Raw genomic sequence first — 23,044 nt, 5'->3', positions numbered from 1 at the left:
CCCAAACACACCGCCTGGGAAACGAAGGAGTGGCTTCGTAAGAAGCATTTCAAGGTCCTGGAGTGGCCTAGCCAGTCTCCAGAACTCAACCCTATAGAAAACCTTTGGAGGGAGTTGAAAGTCCTTGTTGCCCAGCGACAGCCCCAAAACATCACTGCTCTAGAGGAGATCTGCATGGAGGAATGGGCCAGCATACCAGCAACAATGTGTGACAACCTTGTAAAGACTTACAGAAAACATTTGACCTCATTGCCAACAAAGGATATATAACAAAGTATTGAGATGAACTTTTGATATTGACCAAATACTTATTTTCCACCATAATTTGGAAATAAATTCTTTCCAAATCAGACAATGTGATTGTCTAGATTTGTTTCCACATTTTATCTCTCATTGTTGAGGTATGCCTATGATGACAATTACAGGCCTCTCTCATCTTTTTAAGTGGGAGAACTTGCACAATTGGTGGCTGACTAAATATTTTTTGTCTCACTGTTTATAAAAAAATATATATATTTTTTAAAAACTGTCCTTTTTGGTTTTTGGCCAAGTGCATCCTGCATTTTCGGTTTGTGTACCAAAATTTCCATTCAGTGCACCTCTAAATGAAACGGTGAAAAACTTTTCTCTCTCTGGGACCATAATGATCACTCCTTGTGAGAGCAAGCGATCATTTGTTCATAGTTACATAGTTCATAAGGTTGGTAAGGTTAAACAAACATTGGTCCATCCAGTTCAACATGTGTGTGTGTCTGTATGTATAATTGTGCCAAACGCTAACATTATAGATTGTTCCTGCATGTACATTTCTGGGTCCAGGTACCATTGGCAGTAAGCAAATAGTTCAATCTCCTGTTCTCAATGGGAAAATTGAGGAAAAAAAACAGCTAGAAAAAGTAAATTTGAGGATTACACGAGCATGATCAGCACAAAAGATACTAGCAAGAAACTGAAGCTGTGCTGGGCGGGGTTATGTGGTGCAGAAATTCCTTTTCTTTTTTTGCCAATGTCCAATCACCTGAAATTGACAGCACAACTTTATTTAATATGAAGATGCCCTGTTTCCTTTCATTTAAGATAGAGAAACAAAATCTGATAAGCTGCAAACATATTGTTTTCTTCTTGAGTTTAGATATACTTTAAAATTTGCAAATGTGGGCTACAAGGGGTGCATTTATAAAAAATAAAAAAAATTAGTGTGAATAAAAGGATTTTTGTACTCGCCGTAAAATCCATTTCTCTGAGTTCATAGACGGACACAGCCTTCATTGACCTTAGGGTTATGCTTCTTCCTACCAGGAGATTTAGGCAGAATTCTACAGCACTTAAGGTGTTAAAAACTTCCCTTCATGCCGCTCCTCCCAGGGGGCGTGGCTCCCCCAGGCATAACCCACACCCTGCTTTAGCAGCCTCAGTTCATAACAAGCAGTACAAACAAAGGAGGGGTGGGTGCTGTGTCCGTCTATGAACTTATGAAATGGATTTTACGGTGAGTACAAAAATCCTTTTTTCTCTTTCGTTCATAGACGGACACAGCCTTCATTGACCTTAGGGACGTCCCCAAGCAGTGTCAAAAAATTCGAGGGGTGGGAAAAATAACACAGCAAAAACAGGTTACACCCCAAACAAAAACCGGAGTTAAGGAGGAACGGAGGAACTCCAACCTTAAACTGCCGCCTGTAACACCTGCGGCCGAAGGAGGCATCAGAAGATGCACTCACATCCACCATATAAAACTTTGAAAAAGCGTGGACCGATGACCAGGTCGCAGCCTTACACACCTGTAACACAGAGGCTTGGTGTCGGAAAGCCCAAGAGGCCCCCGATCGCCCTGGTCGAATGCGCCATGACCCGAAAGGGGGGCGCCCGCCCTTCAGGGCATAGGCCTGAAGCACAATCCGTCGGATCCACCTGGAAATGGTGGCCGACGAAACTGCCAGGCCCTTACTGGGACCGGACACAGACACGAACAGCGAGTTCGACATCCGGAACGGAGCTGTCGCCGACAAGTAAACTCGAAGGGCCCGAACCACATCCAAAGAATGTAAAGTGGCCTCCTTCGGGTTCTTCGGCTGAGGACATAAGGATGGAAGAACAATGTCCACATCCAAGTGAAAAGCCGAAACGACCTTAGGGAGAAAAAACGGCTGCGGCCGCAGCACCACCTCATCCTTACGGATGACAAAGCAGGGAGCCTTGCAAGACAAGGCCGCCAGAACAGACAGACACCCGTCTGATCGAGGTAATTGCTACCAGAAATAAAATCACCTTTTGTGACAACAAAAAACCTCCCGAATGTCCTCAAAGGGAGCATCCCGAAGCACTGAAAGGACTAAATTCAAGTCCCATGGGGGTAATGGAGGGCGCACCGGAGGGGCCACCTGCCAGACCCCCTGACCCAACGCACGCACCCAGGAGTGCGATGCCAAGGGTCGCTGCAAGTAAAAACAGCCAGAGCAGAAATCTGGCTCCTAACCGTACGTAAGGCGAGAGCCTGAACCACTCCCTGCTGCAAAGACAGCAGAATCCTGTACACAACGCATGTACGAGAGTGCCAGTTCATCTCCCCACACACAGAGAAGTAGGCCTTCCATGTATGAGGAAAAAACCTACGTGAGGTAGACCTCCGTGCAGGCAGCACGGTAGAGACCACCAAGCCCAATAGGCCTCGGTCCTTAAGCCCCTGGCTCTCAACAGCCACGCCGCTAAGGCCGGTGGCTGTGAAACAGGGTGGAAGATCGGACCCTGTAACAGAAAATCAATTCCCAGGGGAAGACGCTAGGGGGCGTCTGCCAGCAGACGCACCTGGTCCGCGTACCAGAAGCGACGCGGCCAATCTGGGGCAATCAGGACCGATAGAATCCCTACAGCTTCTACTCTGCGCAGCAGGCGAGGAAGAAGCTTCCGAGGAGGGAAGGTGTAAAGTAGGCGACAGCGACCCCAAGGAGCCACCAACGCGCCTGACGCGTCCGCCAACGGGTCCTTAAACCTGGCCACGAACCGTGGCACCTACCGATAGAGACGGGACGCTAGAAAGTCCACGTCCGGAGTGCCCCACTTTCGGCACAGACCCCGAAACACCTGCGGGTGGAGAGACCACTCTCCTTGGCCCAGTGCAGTGCGACTTAGGTAGTCGGCTAGCCAATTCCGTATTCCCGGAATGTACCCGGCCGATAGAGCCGGAACGGACCCTTCGGCCCACCGAAAGGATGCGCGCGACCCCCGTCGCTGCAACAGAACTCCGTGTGCCTCCCTGATAATCAACCTATGCCACGGACGTGGTGTTATCGGACAGGATCCTGACCGGTCGGCCCTGTAGATCCAGGGACCACCTGGTAAGGCAAAGCTTGATTGCTCGGAGCTCCAGAACGTTGATCAGTAGCAGGACTCCACCTGAGTCCAGTGCCCCTGGGCTGACTGGGTGCCCCAAGCGCCCCTCCCCAACCGGAGAGGCTGGCATCCGTCGTGACCACTGTCCAGTGGCCTGCAGAAAAATGACTTTCCGGCCCGAAGCACCGGAAACGCCAGCCACCACACCAGGGGAGACATGATCAGATGACTCAACTGAATCTGGTAATCCAGAGATGACGGAAGCTAGTCCCATCGTGACAGCAGTTCCCTCCGTAGTACCCTGGTGTGGAATTGGGCATACGGAACCGCCTCGAAAGAGGCTACCAACTGACCCAGAACCTTCCTGCAGAATCGCAGAGATGACCGCTTCTGGGTCGGCAACTGCTGCACAGCAGATAGCAGAGTCTGAAGTTTTTCCGCTAGGAGAAAAACACTCCCGCCCCGGAGGAATCCAGGACCAGTCTCAGGTATCCCTGAGACGGAATCAACCCTGATTTCAGGACAATCCAGAAACCAGCCGAACACTCGGAGAGCCTGACACGTGATAGACACGGCTCCACCAATGCAGAGCTCGAAGAAGCTCGTAGGAGAATGTCGTCCAGACATCCCATGATAACAAACCCCCGCTGTCACAGCCGGGCCAGTATCGGTACGAGCACCTTGGCGAAAACCCGCCGAATGGGAAGGACACCATTGAAAATGGTCCCCCCCCGACCGCAAAGCACAGAATCTCTGGTGGTTTGAGGATATGCAGGTACACGTTCATGACATCCAAGGATGCCAGAAAAACCCCCTGATGAAGTGCCGCTATTACCAAGCGAATCGACACCACCTTGACACCACCTTGACAAAACAAAACGAGGGACTTGAGGCCCAGGATCGACCGGGCCCCATCCTCCGTGGGGACACAAACAGAATGGAGTAAAACCCAGAGACCGTTCCAACGAGGGAACTGGCACAATCACTCCCCTGACCAGAAGATCCTGGACAGCCCCTGACGGAGTCAACCGGCGAACCGGAGGAGGCCAGAAGCCGGAGGGAAAAAACCTGTTTGGCAGACAAGAGAGAAACTCAATCTTGTACCCCAAGGAAAACACTTCGCAATGCGAAGCCAGTCTCCCACCCGAGACACGGGCGGGAGCAGACCTTCAGGCGGAAGCAGGTATGTCCGCAGACTTGTTAGGCATGCGGTATCTGGTGCGCTGCTACCCCGCAGCGGGGATTCAAGCACCATGTAGACCTACCCCCACCGCACAGGGCGAGCAAAAAAAAAAAACGCTCGGAGGTAGGCAAGGAGGGTCCTTGCACAGGGCGAGGTCCCTAGCCCTTCCCAAACCGTGGGAACAGCATGCGCTTACCACCCGTGGCATCCTCAATGATGCCAGTCAGGGAAGACCCAAAAGGACCGTTCACCCTTAACGGCCATCACCAAGGCCACCTTAGAGGTCCTTCTTCCAGCTCCTGCAGCAGGAGCTTCGCCCTTTTAGTCGGGGCCTGCCAGGGCCACGGCCAGAGCTGGCCTCACCGCCGAACCCACCACCGTGAATAGGGAGCGGGCCACGGCCTCCACTCTCCTATCAGCGGGATCCTGAAATGCAGGAGCCCCTTCCACAGGCAATGTGGTGGCCTTGCGCAGTCTGGACACAGGGGGGTCCACTGGCGGAGGAGAGACCTACTTTTTTTTTTTTTTAAAGCCCCCCTCAAGGGGGTAACGGGTTGCAAAGTTTTTTGACAAACTTTTTGCGGTGCATCCCATTCCTTGTATAACAAATAGTCCAAATAAGGAACACAAGGAAACACTTCAGCGATGCGTGGTAGTCTGCTGGTACTGACACGGAGGTGTCTCCGCCACATCCTCAATTTTTAGAGTCTCACGCACCGCAGAAACAAGAGCTCCAACAAATTCTTGCCAGCAACTGACTGCAGCAGAGTCATCCTCACTATCCATAAGGGTTAAAACCCGCAGCCTCTGACATAACAGAACCAGAAAAAAACAGCGATTCTGTGTCATCCCCAGAAGCAGGCTTCAGGGAGGGGGCGCTTTTTTACCCCCCATCCGGGCACTAGCTGCTTCAAACCTGGCAAGAAACCCAGGACAGCCAACATAACAGATGTGGCAGGGGGAGGGGCGTTAAGGGTTAACTCAGGCATAGCTTGAGTTCCATAGTGTCAGCGCTGAGTCACCCACCCTGCAAGGCAGGACAAAAAACAAAAAAACAAAAAAAAAAACCACTGGTCACCTCCTTGCTGCTATTGCAGAGCATGAGGGCCCCCGGTATTCACCACCCCACCCAGCTGCAGAGGGAGCTGAAAAACCTCAGGTGTGCTCTGATGTGCTGACTGTGATGTGTCTTCACCTCATGGAAGATTCACAGCGTTTCACAGCACTAAAACTGTAACAGCACTAAAACTGACCAGAGGCTGTGCTGAGTCATCTCAGGGAAGAATCACATCGTTACCAAGGAGATTTCCAAGATGGCCACCATCTGAGGTAAAAATTACCTCATAGAACACAGCAGCACTGGCTGTGCTTTGTCTGTCACCTCAGAAAAGAATCACAGCGTTACCAAGGAGATTTCCAAGATGGCCACCATCTGAGGTAAAAATTACCTCATAGAACACAGCAGCACTGGCTGTGCTTTTGTCTGTCACCTCAGAAAAGAATCACAGCGTTACCAGGGAGATTTCCAAGACGGCCGCTGTCTGAGGTAAAAATTACCTCATAGAACACAGCAGCACACAGCAGCACCCCCCAGAGTAACATACACAGTCCCTCAACAACACACGGGCCCCGGTGGTAACAAAGAAAACCCAGGAGGCCCCCCTTCACAGCCACTACCCAGTCAGGGGAAGGAGGGAGAGGAAGGGGAGAGAGGAAAGCAGGGCGGACCCTCAGTCGACCTCCCCAGGGAAACCACCAGCCAGACCACTTACCTGAGTAAGGGGCCACTACTTACCTGTCCTGCGACTACCCGGCTGGAGGTATCCCAGACAGAACCAACGTCCGTAAACGGCATGGCTGTCGGCCAGACACACTGTGACAAAGCCATAGAGACCGGTCATATGTGTGCCCTAGAACCGAAGTTCCCCGGCCGCCCCTGGAGCAATGGGGCCTGTCGTGGACGTCCCAAAGCTGAGCTGAGGGCCGGCACACGCTCGAAGGCCGAACATGGGAGGACTACAAGAGTCGAGGACCCAGCCTGTCACCCAGTCGGCTGTTGATAGAAGAATCGCAGGATTCAAGAATGCAGGAACAAAATAGTAAAAAAAGCGAGAAAAATCGCCAGAAAAAAACTCCAGAGTCCAGGAACTCCAGAGAGAGCCTTGACCTCCTGTCGTTAGGCAGAAAACAAACTGAGGCTGCTAAAGCAGGGTGTGGGTTATGCCTGGGGGAGCCACGCCCCCTGGGAGGAGCGGCATGAAGGGAAGTTTTTAACACCTTAAGTGCTGTAGAATTCTGCCTAAAGAAGCATAACCCTAAGGTCAATGAAGGATGTGTCCGTCTATGAACGAAAGAGAAAAGTATTTATTTTCAATGATCATCAGTTCTATCTAATGGCCATAATGTGCTTTTTTTCCACTCACTTCACAAATCACTCTATTTAGTATGAATTAATAACATTCAACCTGGAGAGATAATAGCCTAGTAACATTTGATCTTGCCCCCATTTGCACAGAATGCATATACATATATAGTTTCACAGGACAAATAGCTCTTCAAATTTTTTTATAAACACATTCCCTAGTAATTAAACAAATACATCACCATGACAAGTACAAGTACTCATGCAAATGCTCCTATAGCTTTGCAATGCGATTTGAGCCCATACAAATGAATAGACAAAGGGAAAAAAAATGCAAAGAATCGCATTTGATTTGAACAGGAATACGGTGTGATCCCTGTCCGAATTGCATGCAGTTTCCCACACTGCTCTTGTGTGAACCCAAGCTTGTCATAGTGACTTTAAACAATATGTTACTGTTCACCAGGTGAAAATAAAGGGAAACAAAAAGGATAAAAAAAAAAAACCACAACACATTTAAAGTGATTGTAAAGCCTTTTTTTGTTAGTTAAAATACCTTACGTACAGACAGTTACTGAGGTGCAGGAATAATCAACTATGAGAGCAGTCACCAGCACCCGTGCAGTTTATTGAGAAATACAAGTTGTCTGTCACGATGGCCAACGATACTTGCAGTTCATCCATTCATAAAAAATGGAATTACACAGCTGTGTGGGGCAGAGCCCTGTACAGCCACACCGTTTTCAAAAAGTGACAGTGGGTGCGAGCAATATATCTATTGCCCACTGTCACAGAGCAACAAGTGCTGGCAGTGTGAGGTGGGTATATACAGGTTATATCCTAAACATGGGTGTAACATGCTCCTAAAAGGTGAACTTATCCTTTAAAGCGTTTGTAAAGGCAATATTTTATTTTATTTAAATAACAAACATTTCATACTTACCTGCTCTGTGCAATGGTTTTGCACAGATAAGTCCTCATCCTCCTCTTATTGGGTCCCATGCTAGTACTCCTGGACCCTCCCCCCTGCTAAGTGCCCCCCCCCCCAGCAAGCCGCTTGCTCTAGGAACACTTGTGCATGCTCGCTCCTGAGCCGCCACTGTTAGTCTATGAGACACACAAAGCACGGATCGACCCCTCCCCTGGGAGAGCTTTTGCTCTCATGTACATTGCTGGATTGGGACCAGGCTTAGATGAGTATCAGGGGGGAGCTGCACACTGAAGGGTTTTTACCTTTATGTATGGAATGTATGAAGGCAACAAAAAACCTTCAGCAGTTAGAACCACTTTAAACTGAGCTACTTTTCTTAGTATCAGTGATGATAATCAATGAATACTGCAAGCAGCTCAGCGCTCTTCCTGATCTTAAATGTAATAAATACTAGCTAGGTATATAAAAAGTGTCCAAACCATGAAGCAACAATTGAAATAACAATCCTCATCTGCAATAACATTCAACAACATGCTCAGCACGTACTCGGTGCAAAATTAGTTTGAGACAGTTACCAATTACTCCTCTGTCTTCCACCAATTTTATAAATAGCTCACCACTGTGCACACCCTAAGGGCTCTTTCACACGGAGCGGACCATTTCTGGGTCCGCTCCGTGTGTCTCAGTCGGCTCAGCGGGGATCCCCGCTGAGCTGTCGGCGGATAGGGCGGTCCCCGCACACAGTGCAGGGACCGCCCTGTCTCAGCTCCGCCCTATGGGGAACCGGAGGCAGACGGACCGTCTGTCCGTCTGCATCCGTTCCGTTCCGCCGGACGGAAGAAAAATAGGGTTTTCTTCCGTCCGAAAACCGGATCCCGATGGACGCGGACGCTAGCGGATGCTCCATCCGCTAACGGACGCGATCCCATAGGGATGTATTACAAGTCCGTTAACGGACTTGTAATAATGGACAGGCGGAGCGGACGTCTGAAAGGGGCCTAAGGGTGAAACACGCACTAGATGTCATTGACCATTTATCTCTAAGTTGGTCAAAATTTGTGTTTTAACTTGCAAATGAAAAAAATTATCATTTGAAAAAATCACAACAAAAAAATGTGCCTTTAAGACGCATGGACGGAAGAGACGCCCTGCTATGCTATGGGGACGGGTGGGGGCCATCTTGCCCTCACTCATATCCATGGCAAGCAGCGTGAAGGACAAAGTGAAAAATGAATCCGCGCAATAGGACCAAATATTGCCTGTGAGCGAGTATAGAGTTTTTACGCCCTTAATTAATACCTGATTTATTTCACCTAGGTGAGATAATGATTTGAGAGAGGATGGAAGTAGGAATGGCACTAGCTTTTAAAGTGCAGTGCTGATGTAGTAAATAGTGTTACAGGCGCCTGTACTTAAAGGGTCACTAAAGGATTTTTTTTTTTTTAGCTTAATAGCTTCCTTTACCTTACTGCAGTCCTGGTTTCATGTCCTCATTGTTCGTTTTTGCTCTGATGTTGCTGTAATTCTCTGTTCTGGACACTTCCTGGTTGTCCGTTTCCTGATGACCACAGTACTGGGAGATTCTAGTTTCATTTTCCAAACCATCACTGCTCTATGGCTCTGTACATGCACAGAGGCAGGATTACATGAAAAAACGAAACTAGAGGTACATTATACGATTGATTTTTATCTATTTTTAATCAATTTTAAAAGGAATCAGTTAACTATTATGTCTCTATACCCTGTAAACAGTCATTTCAGCAAAAAAAAATGTTTCCTTTACAACTCCTTTAATAGTGAAAAACCCCCTCTTGGGGTTTGCAGCATTCACAGTGTATGCTCCAGATGAAGTCAGGTCGACGAAACCGGTTGAGCGATCCGACAGAACGCCACAACACTTCCGTTTTCTTTATGCTAAAGTAATGCTCGGTCATTTCAACAAAATTGTGAGTACCCATTTGTCTTTTACCAATAAAAGCTGAATTCTTAAACGGTACTACACTATCTTGGGACACCTTCCTTCTTTTTTCCTGTATATGGGATAAACACTGAAAGCACCACCAGGACCACAGCAGGATGTGCCTTTGCCAGAGGGCTGCACAGTGGCATCTCCCGAAGCCGCCGCGGAGACCACCATTATCGCTTACAAGACCGGCCACGGAACAGATGAATATCTCGGTTGTGGCAGCAGCTGCTGCAGTTACCAAGATGTTTATCTTTAAAGTGATGACGTATATGTACGTGAGCTGGTCCTTAAGTGGTTAAAGATTAGAAAGTTGCCCAACACCACTTAATGTTGATACCAGCAAGCATGCTTCTTATTTCTCTCACCATAAACTTTACCACTTGTGTTTATAAAATGCACACCACAAACTTTGATCCCAGGTTAAGACAGGTCAAAAAAGCCTTGTATGGCCTGCCTATGTTTAAAGTGGTTCTAAAGACTGAAGGTAAAAAAAATCTTCAGTTTGCAGCTCCCCCTAAGAAAAATGCACAGAAAAATTACATCTAGACTTACACTGGCTGCTGTTGCCAAGATACAAACATTCCTTATTGTTCCTTTATTTTTGCAACTTAGCACTATGACTTATCAGAATTACTTATCCTACTAATAGAGCGCATGGCACTTTCCACTGGGGATTTACATGCAAACCCATATAAAGAGCAGTGGAGTACTGCATAAGTTAAAAAAGAAAACTGACAGAATATAGCAGAAGTTCAGCCTCTTAGGGCTTAGTGGTGGATCTCTTTTTAGCGTGTGTTTGACAGGCACCTGGGAGGCATTATGTTGCCTCCTCACTGCCTCTTTTAGGGCTGGTTCACACTGCTGCGAATTCTATTGCGAATTTGACCCATTGCGATTGCTCAAATTCGCAAGTCATTTTACTAACATATTTTTCCATGAGTGTCGCTCACATCAATGCGTTGCGAATCTAATGCCGCGTACAGACGGTTGTTTTTTGTGATGGAAAAAAACGACGTTTTTGAAAACGTCAATTAAAATGACCGTGTGTGGGGAAAACGTCGTTTTCTGTCTTCTGAAAAACGACAAAAAATAAATTCGAACATGCTTGAATTTTTTGTGTCGTTTTTCAAAACGCTGTTTTTTGTGTCAATTAAAATGATAGTGTGTGGGCAAAACAACGTTGAAAACGACGTTTTTAAACCCGCACATGCTCAGAAGCAAGTTATGAAGCGAACTTCAATGGAACAGACTGCCATCGTACGTGCTGAACGTAACCGCGCTTTGCTAGAGCATTTTGAAAAACGATGGTGTGTAGGCAACGTCGTTTTTGAAAATGAAGTTTCAAAAACGTCGTTTTTTTTCCATCACATAAAACGTTGTTTTGTTTCATCACAAAAAACGACCGTCTGTACGCGGTATAAGCTGCGTTAAAAAAAGGGTCCTGTGCGAGTTTGATCCGTGTGCGATGCAAATTCAGCTCTATAGACTGGCATTCCCTGAAATCGCGGCCACAAAATAGTGGTAAAATCGCGCGATTTTGAAGACGCAGTAGTGTGAACTGGCCCTAAATCCTGCATAACTGTGCCACAAGCGCATTCATTGTATATGGTTGCAGGGCAGGTGTGGAGTGACCCCAACTTCACCTTTGCTCAACCTCCTATTTATAAGTGTAAATCTATCCAATAGACTACAAGTGTAAACTAGTCCTTACAGTTTTGTTACAGAGGAAGGTGAAAATGTATTTTAATATAGAAAATGTTTATGCAACAGACTTATTTTTTCATTTACCTTCTGGCCTTGTCACAGGACGGAAAGAGGCAACACTCTTGAATGTTGGATCTCGGCCAGTTTCGGGTGGAACATAGTTTCGGAACAAATGCAACTCAGCTGGATTTCTATCTGACATTGTACTAGTTACCATTACCCTGCAGAGAAACAAACGGCCAAATTAAGGGATCGTGTTAGTGTACTGTGAATCCGATAATGCGGGAAAGCAGGGCATGCTTGTATTTCCTGCTCCTGTATAGGGAATACGAAGGCTGTTTTGCCCGTTCATTCATGTTCCCAATGCAGTTGGGAAGTGTTGATTGGGCCCTTCCACATCACTTATGCCTCATACACATGACCGGTTTTCCTATCTGGAAAACTGCCATGAAAGCTTTTGACCAGAAAAAAACGGCCGCGTTTATGCTCCATCGCAGTTTTCCCAACAGGAAAACTACCGGAAAAAAAAGAACCAGCTCTCTTTTTTCCCGCTGGGATTCCCGGTGTCTTTTTCCAGGCAGTTTTCCTATGTGAAAAACTGCGATGGAGCATACACACGGCCGGGATTCCCGACCAAAGCTCCATCGCAGTTTTCCTGTTGGGATTCCCGCTGACTTTTTACTGCTGGGAATCCCATACGTGTGTACTAGGCATTACACTTAACTGTAGCTTAGAAACTGAAGTTCATCCTGCTATTGGGCCATCCCAGGCTGTGCTTTGGCCAGTAAGCTATACATTGGACAGGCCTTTTTTAATTCATGTGAACAGATGTAGTGTTTCTAGGACTCTGGTGCACAACATGAGGGCTGCAGGCCATGTGCAGCCTGCCAGCTTTCTGTGAAACCCACCGCGTCCTGGGAAGGGTCCATCTACCTGTTGAGCACTTTGCAGAGTGGCAGCGGGATGGTGGGTATTGGGATACTTTACCTGGCACTAAAATAAAGCCAGTACAGTCAGGCAGAGCGATCTCCCAACCTGGGTTAAATTAGGGAGAGCAGTGCTGAAGCATGGGATCTGTTAAGTAAACACTGAATAAGGTTAAACAGACCTGTCACCGACAACCCATGTGGGGTGGGGGTTAACTGCATTGCAACTGACCATCAAAGCAGGGAGTGGGTTAAGGGGGGGGGGGGGGTTAACAGAATGGTTCCATGGATAAAGAAACCGTTCTGATACATGTAACAATTTTATCTTATAAAAGGTAACTTAAAAACGTAAAAAGTGCACCATTTAGGGACGTGGGACATAAGTGGGAATGATAAAGACTTGGGGTAGGTAATTTTTTTTTTTTTTAGGTTATATCCTTTAAAAGTTTGTTTAAATACATGAAAAACCAAATACATGAAAACCATAGGATAACTAAAGAGACAGCACAGCAGAAGTAACTTCCACAGTTTTCTTTCACTGAACCTTCCTAGTGAGCTGTCTGATAGGGGGATGAGTCACTGATCTTATTACATTTCTGTGTTGAAATTTCATCCTGACCCATCCAAATTCAATAACAGGCTTTATTAAACATGTAAAAATAGAGAAAGCAATCAAAGATGACCAGAGCGCCACCTGCTGGCTGAATAAAAGACTACATCATTTTCACATGCAACAGTTTACATTTAAACAAAAAAAATGTAATTAGAGAACGTATGTACACAATTACTATGCAGTCCCTTTAGGGCTTGTTCACACAAGAAGTGCGTGAAAGACCATATGCATTTTCCGCACCTCATTCAAAAACGCACTACCTTTGCAATCTGCTGGAAGTGGCAACACATTGTTAACCACTTCAGCTCCGAAAGGTTTTTACGCACTTCCTGACCAGGCCATTTTTTGCGATACGGCATTGCGTTTTATTTAACAGACAATTGCGCTATCATGCGATGCAATACCCACATAAAATGAATGTGCCTTTTTTTTCCCCCACAAATAGAGCTTATTTTGGTGGTATTTGATCACCTATGTGGGTTTTTCCTTCTGCGCTATAAACAACAACAAAAAAAAGGCCAATATGTGTTCTGCTACATATTTTTGGTAAAAAAAAAATCCGAAAAGCGCATTTTGATTAGTTAGCACAAAAATGATCACGTCTACGAACTATGGGATATATTTATGGAATTTTTATTTTTTTTACTAGTAAGGGCGGCGGTTTGCCTTGTTTACAAAGGCAGACTGCTGCTCGGTCTCTCCACTGAACGTTTGGTGGGTCACGGCAGCCATCGCCAGACCTGCTGATTAGCTCCCGCTGTGTCCAATCACAGCGGGAGCGATGCTTCAGGAGCAGGCGCGCACCGCCTACACAGCTGAACAAAATCACATGCAGGTACGTGATTTTGCACAGCCGTGTCTCCCTTCTGCAGTGAGATTCTGGTGTGAACCAGCCCTTATTGCAGAAATCAGGAAAGGAAGAAAGAGAGAAACAAGAGAGGAGCAGACATATACAGTATAAGTATAGCATATAACAAATTGGAAAACTGACTTAGGGTGTGTCACATCTGTCATCTTTGTTTGTTCCCCAAATTCTTTTTTAAGAAACTCCTCCAGTGGGGCAGACTCATAGGGGCGTGAGCCACAGAAAACTTCATTCTTCATGCGGAAATATAAACAGCGGAGGTATTCCATTGATTTTCCTGTCAAGACACAAAAGAGAATTGCTGACTAAAAATATCTATTAAACAGCAGGTAGTAGCAGACAGGTCTGGGGGAGCCCAGGCTCAGAGGTGGTCATCTTAATGTTTGACTTTATTCTTAAAATGTATGTCCAAATAGAGATTTTTTTTATATACAGTATATATATATATATATATATATATATATATATATATATATATATATATATATATATACACACACACACACACACACACATATATATATACATATACACACACATTTATATATAAAAAAATAAACACACACAAAGTATATTTATATTTCATAAGTGTGTTCCCATGTTCAGTTGCAGTTATACTATAACGCAGGGTTTCTCAACTCCAGTCCTCAAGGTGCCCCAACAGGTCATGTTTTCAGGCTTTCCATTATTTTGCACAGGTGATTTGATCAGTTTTAAGTCCTTGTAATTACCACAGCTGTTTCATCGGAGGGGAATCCTGAAAACATGACCTGCTGGGGCGCCTTGAGGACTGGAGTTGAGAAACACTGCTATAACTTACCATGCACTATGGCCAGTGCCAAGATACCTCCTGTGCTAGTACCAGAAACCCAGTCAAAGATCTCCCGGATGGGTCGCCCCGCCATCTTCTCTATGGCAATAAGCAGCTGAATAAGAACAAGCCCCCGGATGCCTCCTCCATCCAAGCACAGGAGCCTGTCATGTCTGCAGGTAAGAAGAGTCAAGTTAAAAGCTCTGCCATACAGCTGGTCATTTACAAATATGTATAGCATGGTATAATACAAGAAACCCTACATACTGAGCTGTCCGTTTAAAGTGATTATAGAGGCAAAGTGATTATTTTTTACCTTCATGCATTCTCTGCATTATTTAAAATAAAAAAAAAAAAAACACATTTCAAAAGTTGCTCCCCCTTAAACACTTTCCTGAACCCTATCTTGATCCAGTGCTTATAGGGGACTTTGGAGCAGCCATATCCTGTGAAGAGGGAGCAGGGGATGGGGCCGAGACACACTGGGGCTGATTTACCAAGCCTTTACTCCATGACTCATGGAGTAAAAGCAGGAGTAGCAGCCGTTTGGCCATTTACTAAAGAAATACGCTGCTAGTGCAGTGTATTTCCCTAGTTACTAATGTGCTCCGTGCGCCCAGGAGAGGGTGCATTGTGCACCAGTACAGACCTGGCGCACGGCACATTAAACTGTAAATTGCGGGGGTTTGGGCGGGAGTTTATTAGGGGGGGAGGTGGGGGGATGCAGGGGAAGTGAAGTGACATGTGTTTTAAAGTGTTTGGCGGGCCGAATTGAAAGGGAAAGTGTTTTTTGAAAACAGATCCCCGTACGCTTGCACAGTGCGCCTGAACCTCGGGAGGTTCATTTGCATACTAGGCATGCGCAGAGAGAAAAGTCAGGGATTCCCGTGCGCCTTGTCAGTACGCCGTGAAAATCTTGGTAAATACCAAGCGGCGTACCCGTGAATGCGCTGCGTGACGCGGCGCACGGGAATCTCCGAGCTGTTTTCAGCCCTGAAGGGGAACTCGGCGCCAAATTTCAAACTTGAAATCGGCGCGGGTCCCCCTTCAGGGCTACATTAGGCTCTTAGGCTTGGTCCGGAACGTGAGGGGTTAAACCCGCGCCGATTCGGCGCGGGGGTCCCCCCCAGATCCAAACCAAGCCCTCATCCCAAGCATGCAGTCTGGCCCGGACAGGAATGGGGGAGGGGACGAGCGAGCGGCCCCCCCCTCCTGAGCCGTACCAGACCGCATGCCCTCAACATGGGGGAGTGTGTGCTGTGGGGGAGGGGGGCACTGCCCCCCCACCCCACAGCACTCTTGCCCCCATGTCGATAGGGACAAGAGCCTCTTCCCGACAACCCTTGCCATTGGTTGTCGGGGTATGCGGGCGGGGCTAATCGGAATCTGCGAGCTCCCTTTAATAAGGGGGCCCCCAGATGCCGGCCCCCCACCCTATGTGAATGAGTATGGGGTACATCGTACCTCTACCCATTCACATGGGGGAAAGTGTAAAGTAAAAAAAACACACCACACAGAATAAAATATTTTATTAATCTGCTCCGGAGCCCCCCCTTTCTTCTTTAGCTCTCTTACAAGGGGGGGTTTCTTCTCTCCCGATCTTCCGCCGGGACCCTGGGCTTCGGTGATTTCTGCCGGGGGAGGGCGCCATCCCTCGGTCCTCTCCGGAGCCTTCCGCCGGATGCCCCCACCCCATTTAAGCTCTTTTTCATTAGGGAGGGGCATCCGGACTTCGGGGTCTTCTGCCGGGGGATGGCGCCTATCCCCCGGTCTTTCCGGTGCCTTCCGCCAGGGTTCCGGTCTTCCTGGTCTTCTGCCGGGGGTGCGCCAACTCTTTTCTCTTCTGTCTTCTCTGCTCCCTCTTCTGCCTGGCTCCCCCGCGGAGCCAGGGCTTTCTTCCGTCTTCTTTCTTCTCTCTTCCTTCTTCTGCCTGTCTCCTCCGGGAGCACAGGGCTTGTCTCCGCTGTCTTCTTCCTTCTTTCCTTCTCTTCCATTCGATGTTGACACGACGAGGTCCGGCGCTGGAATGCCGTCTGAGCAGTGGGCATGGACTTATATAGGGCAATGCCACCATGTGACCTCAACCCATGTGACATCACATTCCCATCATGCCCAGGGAATGTGATGTCACATGGGTTGAGGTCACATGGTGGCATTACCCTATATAAGTCCATGCCCGCCGCTGACACGGCATGTCAGCGCGGAACCTCGTCGTGTCAACATCGAATGGAAGAGAAGGAAGAAGACAGCGGAGACAAGCCCTGGGCTCCCGGAGGAGACAGGCAGAAGAAGGAAGAGAGAAGAAAGAAGACGGAAGAAAGCCCTGGCTCCGCGGGGGAGCCAGGCAGAAGAGGGAGCAGAGAAGACAGAAGAGAAAAGACCGGGGAGTTGGCGCACCCCCGGCAGAAGACCAGGAAGACCGGAACCCTGGCGGAAGGCACCGGAAAGACCGGGGGATAGGCGCCATCCCCCGGCAGAAGACCCCGAAGTCCGGATGCCCCTCCCTAATGAAAAAGAGCTTAAATGGGGTGGGGGCATCCGGCGGAAGGCTCCGGAGAGGACCGAGGGATGGCGCCCTCCCCCGGCAGAAATCACCGAAGCCCAGGGTCCCGGCGGAAGATCGGGAGAGAAGAAACCCCCCCCTTCTAAGAGAGCTAAAGAAGAAAGGGGGGGCTCCGGAGCAGATTAATAAAATATTTTATTCTGTGTGGTGTGTTTTTTTTACTTTACATTTCCCCCATGTGAATGGGTAGAGGTACGATGTACCCCATACTCATTCACATAGGGTGGGGGGCCGGAATCTGGGGACCCCTTTATTAAAGGGGTCTCTCAGATTCTGATAAGCTCTCCGCCCGCATACCCCGACAACCAACGGCCAGGGTTGTCGGGAAGAGGCTCTTGTCCCTATCGACATGGGGGCAAGAGTGCTGTGGGGTGGGGGGGCAGTGCCCCCCTCCCCCACAGCACACACTCCCCCATGTTGAGGGCATGTGGTCTGGTATGGCTCAGGAGGGAGGGGGCGCTCGCTCGTCCCCACCCCCATTCCTGTCTGACCAGACTGCGTGCCTGGGATAAGGGCTTGGTTTGGATCTTGGGGGGGGCCCCACGCTATTTTTTTTTGCGCGGGTTTAACCCCTTATGTTCCAGACCAAGCCTAAGAGCCTGGTATGCACCTGGAGGGAACCCACCTTATTTTTTTTGGGGGGGTCTGGAGTTCCCCTTCATGAACAGCGATCTGTCATTTACACATGTCAGTCCCACCCCCCCCCCTACAGTTAGAACACACCCAGGGAACATATTTAACCCCTCCCTCACACCTAGTGTTAACCCCTTCCCTGCCAGTGGCATTTTTTGAGTAAGCAATGCATTTTTTACAGCACTGATCGCTAGAAAAATGCCAATGGTTCCAAAAAAGTGTTCGATGTGTCCGCCATAATGTCGCAGTACCGATAAAAATCGCTGATCGCCCCAATAACTAGTTAAAACAACAAAAAAATAAAATTTGTAGACGCTATAACTTTTGCAAAAACCAAACACTAAACGCTATTTGCGATTTTTTGGAACCAAAAAGATGTAGAATACGTATCGGCCTAAACTGAGGGGTTTTTTAGTTTTTAGAATATATATTTTTGGGGATATTTATTATAGCAAAAAGTAAAAATAATTTTTACATATGTGGGCGGGACTTACGCAAGTCCCGCCCACATATATAAACATCGTTCAAACCACACATGTGAGGTATTGACGCGTGCGTTAAAGCGAGAGCAATACTTTTACCACTAGACCTTCTTTGTAACTATAAACTGGTAACCTGGAAAAAAAAGAAAAAGGTTGCCTATGGGGATATTCACGGAATTCATTTTGGCCCCATTGCAGGAGTGTTTCCAATAGTAAAGCGTGACATGTAAGGTATCTATTTACTCAGTGTAACATCATCTTTCACATTATCCCCAAAAATTGGGCTCACTTTTGTGTTTTGTTAATTTTTAACCACTTGAGCCCAGGCCATATTTCTGGTCAATGACCGGGCAAGTTTTTGTGATTCGGCGCGGCGTCGCTTTAACTGACAATTGCGCAGTCGTGCGACGTGGCTCCCAAACAAAATTGGCAACCTTTTTTTTCACACAAATAGATTATTAAATGTGCGTGTTTACTTCTGTCTTTAACACCTCCCCTTCAGGCTGGAAAGCATCAGATCAGGGGAAACAAAAAAAAAAAAGCTCTCATTCCATTGCAGCTTGGTTCCTACATGTGTGATGAACTGAGCATGCTCAAACACTTAGAAAAAAAATATCCTTTCTTTTTAAAAGGTGAAAAACACTCATTGGATGCTCATAGAGCGTGGTTTGGGTTAATTGCAGGTGTGCCCAATTACAAGCTCACCCAAACTAGAGACTGCAATTTGTTCATGTGATTTCAATTGCTTCATTACTAGCACTGTTATAAAAAGCTTGGATCGATCAGTCCTCAGCTGCCCTCAGAAGGGGCAGGCTGGCAGAAATGCTGTTGCTAAACACAAATGTGGTTTGTTGCATGGGTTTTGTTTTATTTTGCCAATGGTTTTGGTTTATTTTTAAATGATGTTCACTTTGATGTATTTGTCTATGTGGCCTTATTTTATGAAAAATGTGTGAAGCTATGGTTATTTAGAATTTTGAAATGTATTTTTGTTTGTTTGTCTTTTTTTGCTTTCCTTGTTTTGTTGACCAATAAAAATTACTTTAAAATTGTTAAGTTTGTCTTTTGTTACTTTTTCATGCTACATATGTTGACAGCTGCAGCTGAACTAGGTTAGGGCCTAACAAATTATGTGTGATTTTTGTCTAAGCTTCTTTCCTGGTGTGTAATCATGAAATGTTTGCCATGTTTATTCTCCATGACTTTAAAGACAAAAACTGGTAAGTATTTTATTTTTTCTGCAGTGGTCCTCAGCCCTCAAGTACCCCCGACAGGACATGTTTTGTGGATTTCTCTTATCAAGAATTGCTGTCCAGACTGTATTTTAAAGCACATGTGCAAGATGAAGGAAAACCTGCAAACATGGCCTGTGGGGGGGGGGGGGGGTTGCTATTGGTGGACAGGCTTGACGTGCTGATTTACAGCACTGTGCTTAAATCTAGCGCAAGGCAATCCTATTCAAATTGTGGGTGTTTGAGGGAAGCCAAGTGAGTGTTAGAACCCCTGCTTTGTGTTTTTTTTTTATTTTTGTGTTGAGCTTTGTGTCCCTTTCTTAAAATTGGCTTCACTTCCTGTCACACAGCTGAACAGGAAGTGAGGTTAAAACCCTACCAGTGTAATTTCTTGGGGACACAGGTCAATCTAACTAGTGTCCCCATTAAGCAAATTGCACTCCAGCACTGTTGTGTACACCCCAAATCATGGGTCTTCAAACTACGGCCCTCCAGTTGTTCAGGAACTACAATTCCCATCATGCCTAGTCATGTCTGTGAATGTCAGTGCATTACAAGGCCTCATGGGATGTGTAGTTCTACAACAGCTGGAGGGCCGTAGTTTGAGGATCCCTGCCCCAAATGATTATTTAGTTTGGGGTTTAGTAAAGGCAAAGCCACTCTGCAGTACAAGCATAGTTGCTGAAAATCAGAGAGGAAGCACTGATGGTTTTAACATCCAATCCTGTAGAAGCAAAGTTGTTTTGTTTTCTTCCTTGCTTTGCACTTGTAGGAGTGGATTTGCCTTTAGTAAATGGACCCCAAAGTCCAAGATCCCTAATAATTTGGGGTGTACACAGCAAAATGCTAGAGTGCAATTTACATAATGGGAAACTATTTAGATTGATCTCTGTGTCCCCAAGAAAATATATTAGTAAGGTTTTACCCTCACTTCCTGTTTGGCTATGTGACAGGAAGTGAATGAATTAGAAAGGGTGAAGACACCTCACAAATGTTGTCACTATCAGGGGTGCAGACATCCCCAAAAAAATGAGCAGATAATACTTATTTGCAAATTAATAATTTTTTAGTTAACATTGGGTGGGGTGCTCTAACACACACATTCCTACATATTAGCAACGCTGTATCCTGGCCTATTGGCATGGTTATATTTTATTAGGGCTCTCAATAAAACTCTATGAAATTTGTGCTTAAACTAGAACCAGGGGCGGACTGACAACTCATGGGGCCCCTGGGCAATAGAAGATTATGGGGCCCCTCTGGCTTACAGATGACCACCACGCCAGGAGGTAGTGCAGAGGCGGGCAGCTAAAATCTTGGGATATTCACATTAAAAGCATGTCATTTTCGGACAGATCTAAAAAAAACACAGATTTTTACATACTGTCCCTGGTTTTACTGAGCCTGGCAACCCGGATGGGGCCCCCTAGTGGCATGGGGCCCTCGGGCAGTGCCCGAGTGACTCAATGGTCAGTCCGCCCCTGACAAGAACTATAATCAACAAGTTTTATTTTCTTTAATTTTGGATAGAGTGAGGGAGGGTTATAGGCCCTGTCAGTTTATTTTGTATTATCTGTGTCCAATTGGGGAGATTTGCCTTCACTTCCTGCCCCAGAGCCAAACAGGAAGTGAGAGAAAAACTATGCAAATTAACCACTTCCCGCCCAGCCTATGGCCGATTTACGTCCGGGAAGTGGTTACACAATCCTGACAGGACGTCCTGCAGGATTTCATGCCGCACGCGCCTGTGGGGGCACGCAGCGCGGCGATCGGTGATGCGGGGTGTCAGTCTGACACCCTGCATCTCCGATCTCGGTAAAGAGTCTCTCACGGAGACGGAGACTCTTTACCACGTGATCAGCCGTGTCCAATCACGGCTGATCACGATGTAAACAGGAAGAGCCATCGATGGCTCTTCCTCACTCGCGTCTGACAGACGCGAGTATAGGAGAGCCGATCGGCGGCTCTCCTGACAGGGGGCGTTCGCGCTGATTGTTTATCAGCGCAGCCCCCCCTCGGATCACCACACTGGACCACCAGGGATGCCCACCCTGGACCACCAGGGTGTGCAAAAACAAAAAAAATATAGAACAAAAAAACAAAAAGCATTAAAAAATAAGAAAAAAGATGCCAATCAGTGCCCACAAATGGGCACTGACTGGGAAAATCAGTGCCACCCCACAGTGCCCATCCATGCACAGTGCCCACCTGTGCCACCCATAAGTATCCATCAGTGCCACCCATAAGTGCCGCCCATAAGTATCCATCAGTGCCACCCATAAGTGCCGCCCATCTGTGCCGCCCATGAGTGCCCATCAGTGCCGCCTATGAGTGCCCATCAGTGCCGCATAGCAGCGCCGCCAATCAATGCCACCTCATCTGTGCCGTCAGTACTACCTCATCGATGTCCATCAGTGCCATCTCATCGGTGCCCATCAGTGCCGCCATATCAGTGCCCGTAATTGAAAGAGAAAAACTTATTTACAAAAAAAAAATTAACCTAAAAAAATAAAAACGTTTTTTTGTTTCAAAATTTGCAGTCTTTTTTTAGTTGTTGCGCAAAAAAAAACGCAGAGGTGATCAAATAACAACAAAAGAAAGCTCTATTTGTGGGGAAAAAAGGACGCCAATTTTGTTTGGGTACAGTGTTGTATGACCGCGCAATTGCCATTCAAAGTGCGACAGTGTTGAAAGCTGAAAATTGGCTTGGGCGGGAAGGTGCGTAAGTGCCTGGTATGGAAGTGGTTAAGGGAATCCAGTGCCCCCCCAGAACTAGTGTGTGGGTCCCCTGAAAATTACTGGGCGGGGTTATACAAAAACAGGGTGTGACCTTGACAGGAAGGGGTGGGTCATTTTTCTATTAGGAGGTGCAGATATGTAGTCAGGCCTAGGGCAGAACCAAACCTAAATATACTACTGCATATTAGGGCTTATTTAGACCGGAACCGATTTACAGCGTGTTTTTATATTGTGGGAGGAAACCCACGCAGGCACAGGGAGAACATGCAAACTCCATGCAGATGCTGTCACGGGCGGGATTCGAACCAACGACTCTTTTGCTGCTAGGTCAAAGTGCTATACACTACACCACTGTGCTGAACGAACATGATTGCATGAGATCTTTTATTTTTTTTTTCAATACCATGCTTTCCAGCCTTATTGACCCTGCCTCTCTCCATAAAGAGGACCTGTCACACACTAGTCCTATTACAAGGGATGTTTACATTCCTTGTAATAGGAAGAAAACTGATCATTTTTTTTTTTTTTTTATTTCAGTGTAAAAAATTATAAAACTAAATAAAAATAAATAAGAAAACCCCAAAAAAATTTTTTAAAGCGCCCCGTCCCGACGAGCTCGCGCACAGAAGCAAACGCATACGCGAGTAGCGCCCGCGTATGAAAACGGTATTCAAACCACACAAGTGAGGTATCGCCGCGATCGT

The 23,044-nt window shown here is 46.9% G+C and overlaps 1 protein-coding gene across 4 annotated transcripts in view; it reads right to left on the bottom strand.

Annotated features, from left to right (window-relative positions):
• PLA2G6 (phospholipase A2 group VI) overlaps positions 1-23,044 on the bottom strand; it is a 157,083-nt gene that overhangs the window by 50,044 nt on the left and 83,995 nt on the right. For all 4 annotated transcript variants that reach the window (XM_040359537.1, XM_040359540.1, XM_040359535.1 and 1 more), the window contains 3 exons: positions 14,701-14,864; positions 14,007-14,157; positions 11,561-11,697 (listed from right to left, as the gene is read on the bottom strand). In XM_040359537.1, coding sequence (XP_040215471.1) covers positions 11,561-11,697; positions 14,007-14,157; positions 14,701-14,864 — 452 coding nt within the window. The remainder of the gene's footprint in view (positions 1-11,560; positions 11,698-14,006; positions 14,158-14,700; positions 14,865-23,044) is intronic.

This window comes from Rana temporaria, chromosome 7, assembly GCF_905171775.1.
Source record: "Rana temporaria chromosome 7, aRanTem1.1, whole genome shotgun sequence".
Classification (NCBI taxonomy): Eukaryota; Metazoa; Chordata; class Amphibia; order Anura; family Ranidae; genus Rana; species Rana temporaria.
Note: the sequence above shows the minus strand (reverse complement) of the source record. Positions and strands in the feature narration are given on the sequence as shown.